The 4,578-nt window shown below is 38.3% G+C and overlaps 1 protein-coding gene across 2 annotated transcripts in view; it reads left to right on the top strand.

The window, feature by feature from the left end:
- LOC138146920 (cytosolic beta-glucosidase-like) overlaps positions 1-3,092 on the top strand; it is a 114,915-nt gene extending 111,823 nt beyond the window's left edge. For both annotated transcript variants that reach the window (XM_069069085.1, XM_069069081.1), the window contains exon 5: positions 1,828-3,092. In XM_069069085.1, the coding sequence (XP_068925186.1) occupies positions 1,828-2,030 (203 nt within the window). In that variant the 3' untranslated portion in view covers positions 2,031-3,092. The remainder of the gene's footprint in view (positions 1-1,827) is intronic.
- Positions 3,093-4,578: the final 1,486 nt, after the last annotated feature.

Raw genomic sequence — 4,578 nt, 5'->3', positions numbered from 1 at the left:
TAGTAGTAGTAGTAGTAGTAGTAGTAGTAGTAGTAGTAGTAGTAGTATAACTCAGGGTCATTCTCTTTTCTTTCTCAAAGAGTTTAATACCTCACTTATAGGCTTATTCTCCACCTCCGCCTCTGCCATTCCCTCAACCTCTTTCTCCCCCTATATCTAGTCAGTTACCACATCTTGTGGATTTGACTTTCCAAAAAGCTTTTTCACCTATCCTTTTCTTTGTATCATTCCTGCATCTCCTACCCTGGTTTAGTGCCTTGTCATGTCTTTCCCGTTCAATATTTTTCTAGTTGGCCTCCTTGCCTGAAGTGACTCTAATCAACCCTCTATACAACTACTGAAACAATATTCCTAAAACACAGGACTGATCTTATCATTCCTTGGATCAAAAAGCTCTAGTTTTTCCCTTTTATCTATAGGAATGAAAAAATAAAAAAGGATTTATTAAGTACTTACTATGTGCCAAGTCAGGGCAGCTAGGTGGTGCAGTGGGTAGATTGCCAGGCCTGGAGTCAGGAAGACTCATCTTGGGCTCAAATCTGGCCTTAGACACTTATTAGCTATGTGACTCTGGGCAAGTATCTTAACCTTGTTTTCCTCAGTTCTTCATTTATAAAAACAAGCAGGAGAAGGAAATGGAAAACCACTCTAGAATCTTTGCCAAGAAAACTCCAAAAGGGGTCACAAAAGTCAGAAATGATTGAAAAATGACTGAACAAATGTGCCAAGCATTGGGAACATAAAAAAAGCTAGATAGACCCTTCTTTTATGGAACTCATATGGATAATTGGGAGAGACAACATATAAAAGAAAGGTCAGCTTCTGGGTAGATGAAAAGTCCATTATTCCTAAGGAGGCAGTGGTGGGACAGATGGCAAAGCCCAGAGGTCCTTAGGTTACTTAAGTAGTTAAGATGATAGTGTTAGGGGAATGATAGGCATAAAGGCAGGGCAGATGGCAGGGCCTGGTGGGTCTTCATCTCATCAGAACAAATGGAATTATTGACTTTTACCTCATTCAGACACTGAGTAGTCAAGCAGCCCAGGCAAGGGATATGGCAAAGGGGAAGGGAGAATCTGAGCTCCTCTGTAGCCTTCAGACTACCTTTTCAGGTTTGTAACACATTATTTCCCTTTAAAACTCTGCATCCAAGCCAAGCTAACTGTCCTGCTGCTCTTCATACCTGGCATTGTCTCTGGGCCTGTTCATAGAAACTGTAGCTTCTTTCAGGATTCAGCTCTAATACCACCTCCTGCATGAGGCCTTTCCCTATCTGCCTAGCTATGGGCTCCCTTCTTCTTCATACTGACTTTGTGTGCATGCTGTAAATATTGTGTGTGCATGAGTTGTTTGTCATGGTAGAATGTAGGGCAGGTAGTGCTTGCTTTTTGTCTCTTTGTCCCCAGCACCTTAGAGTGTACCTGACACACAGTCAAATGCTTAATAATTGCTTGATTGATATTTGAGGCCTTTGATATACATTCAGTAGGTCCTGTTCCCATGAAGCCTACCTTAGAGAAGCAATGATGTTAAATGGAAAGGATCTTTTTGACTTGGAGTCTGGAAGACTTAGGTTTAAATCTTGCTTCTGATAGAAGATGGATGACCATGGGTACCTCATCCCTCTAACCTCATTTTTAGCATCTGTAATGGGGATTATAGTATCTCTAGCACTAATCATACAAGGCTGTTGTGAGAATGAAAAGAAATGATTTGGTAAATTTTGTCCTTCACAAACATTTAGCCATCATGTAAATACTAAGTATTTTCTTTTTTTCTAAATCTTATATAAGCATTAATTTTTTGTTTGTTTGTTTGTAATTACAGCTATCCATCTTGATAAAGTCAATCTTCAGTTATATTGCGTCTGGTCTCTTCTGGATAACTTTGAGTGGATTGAAGGATTTAGTAGTAGATTTGGTCTCTACCACATTGATTTTGAAAATCCAACTCTACCTCGGGTTCCTTACAAGTCAGCGATGGAGTATGCTAAGATCATCCAGAATAATGGAATCAAAGGACCCCTGTAGAAATAGTGACCTGGGATAACTCAAGCTTGGAGAAAAATTATTCATGCTTATGGTCCCAATGGGGCAGAATTCATAATTAAATCACATTATTATCTACACAAGATTATGAATGTCTATAAGAATGGAGTTCCTTTACTGCAAGTTTCATACAGTAATGGTAATCATAGGTCTAGTCCAAAAAATGTTGAATGATAACTTTGAATGACATCTTTAATTACTTGTTAATTCTTATTCTAACTTTCTCTCCAACAGGATATGAAGTATTTACTTTTTCTTTAATTGTTTGAGATATTACAGAATTTTTTATGCGGGCTAGATTTTTTTTTTTTTTGGAAGGCAAAAAAAAAGTTTAAGTGAGAATTTTATATATGGAAGGGTCCTTAGAGATAATTTAATTCCACCCCCTCATTTTACTCATTTAACCCCTTCTTTTTTTCCCCGTTATACAAGATATTACAGAATTTTACATGTAGGAAGGATCTTAACTTTTTTTTTTAAGCAATCGGGGTTAAGTAACTTGCTCAAGGTTACACGGCCAGTTATTTCTGGGTGTGGTGCTGAGTATCTGAGCCTGGGATTCGATCTTCAGATCATCCCGACACTGGAGCTGGTGCTCTTACTCGCTGAGCCACCCGGCCACCCTGGGATCTTAACATTTAACCCATATCCTCCTTTACTGAAGAACATGACCCTGATGTAGCTTAGGGGTAGATGGCCTTTTGTGCTCTCCACTGCTGCTTTGAGAAGATGCTTGGTGGTGATGGGTGGTATTGTAATTCAGTTGTGATCCAGGGGTGGAAAACGTTTGACTTTTATATTTTGTGACTGACCAAATGAATGTACTGTTTATGAATGGAAACTAATCTCTGGTTGAATAGGGAAGAGTCTGTGATTGACTAAATAAATGTACTGAGTAGTGGTGGAGTACTTGGACCTTTGTACTTTGTGATTGAATGGAGAACTTATCTAAATGACTGCTTTACCTTGTATTTTGATTTTCTATGAATGATTTGCCTTAATCTGTCACTGAATAAATGGAGTTTGCTATGTTTGGAATCTAAACCTGGAAGTTGCTTGTGCTTGGCATTACAATTTGCTTGTACCACAGATATTGTAAAGACCCTTGGACTCAAGAGTCAAAAACCTAGGCTTTAAGCACTGTTGCCAATTGTGTGCATATAGGCAAGTTGTTTTCCCTCCTAACCTCAGTTTCCTCATCTATAAAAGGGGGATTATAGAACTTCCTACTTCACAGGGTTAAGGTAAGAAAAGTGCTTTGTTAACCTTAAAGATGTAGAAATACTACCTTTTACTGTTACTTATTTGCATGTTTAGATTTACAATTAGATTATAAACTTTTGAGAGAAGAGGAATTGTTTTATTTTGTATTTTCCTAGTAGGTCTCACATAATCTAGGAATATGCACATGATAGGCATGGAATAAATGCTTGCTACATGCATCTACTAAGAGAAAGTTGCTAAGAGACCTCTGTGGCTAAGGGAATTCAATTTAATTCAGTTCAAAAGACATATCAAATTCCTGCTGTGTGCAAGACACTAAACTACACAATGGGTATATATATATATATATAAAATCAAACATTTCCTGCCCTCAAGGTACTTACTTTTTGCCAGGAAGAACACAGTAAGTAAGTGAATAAATATCATAAAAAAATAAAATGGTAGAAAGGAAAAGAACTCCCCAACCCTTCCCCCCAGAAAATATGAGAAAAGAGAGAACAATATTAGCTGAGGAGATCAGAGGAGGGTTCACTGGGGAAGAATATTCATGTCAACCTCATAACCTTTAGCCTTTCTCTCTTGTTTGGGCATGTCTTTCTCATTTCCAGTCCTTGGGAGGCTCCAGAACTTATTAACAAGGTGGGAGGAATGACATTCCAAGTCTTAAAAGAGCCAGACCCTTAGGAAATCTCCATGTGTTCATGGGAGCCCATACCATGATCCCCTTACAGCTACCTTCACTGCATCACTTCTCCAACCTGAAGGCCATAGAATGGTCCCCTTGGAAGCATTTAGTTGGTTGGTGAATTCAGGTCTCATGAGTTTAGTGTTTGTCTGTATTCCCATTCCATTCCCATGACCAGTGACTTTAGGGACAACTGTGCAGTTCTGGACATTCTTGTTGGGGGTAGAATGATGGTCCTTATGAGTCTATGATGCCACCCTTCTGCATTTTCAGGTGGTTTCTGAGTTGTTTTCATGGTTGCACTTGAGTAACACCAACAATGAAAACACCCTGGTGATTTTGGACAAAGGGAAAGAGAAATGACTTATAGTGGAGTTACTGGGGAAAATCATATTAAGATAAAAATAGTATCCATAGGAAATTCCATTACATCTTTGCCAATGGTTGTTTATTTTTATTGTTCAATGAGACATTATCTTACAATTTGTGTTCATTCAAAAGCCTAGTTCAAAATCTTATTGCATTCCTTTCCTATCCAGCCTGTCTTTTTCATTTTCACAATATATCTTATTTACAATTTATGTGCCCTCATATTATTGTGCAAGACAACTCAGTTTTCCT

Source organism: Petaurus breviceps, unplaced genomic scaffold, assembly GCF_028583685.1.
Source record: "Petaurus breviceps papuanus isolate PSGF00001 unplaced genomic scaffold, PetGlider_PUasm1.0 140, whole genome shotgun sequence".
Taxonomy (NCBI): Eukaryota; Metazoa; Chordata; class Mammalia; order Diprotodontia; family Petauridae; genus Petaurus; species Petaurus breviceps.
Note: the sequence above shows the minus strand (reverse complement) of the source record. Positions and strands in the feature narration are given on the sequence as shown.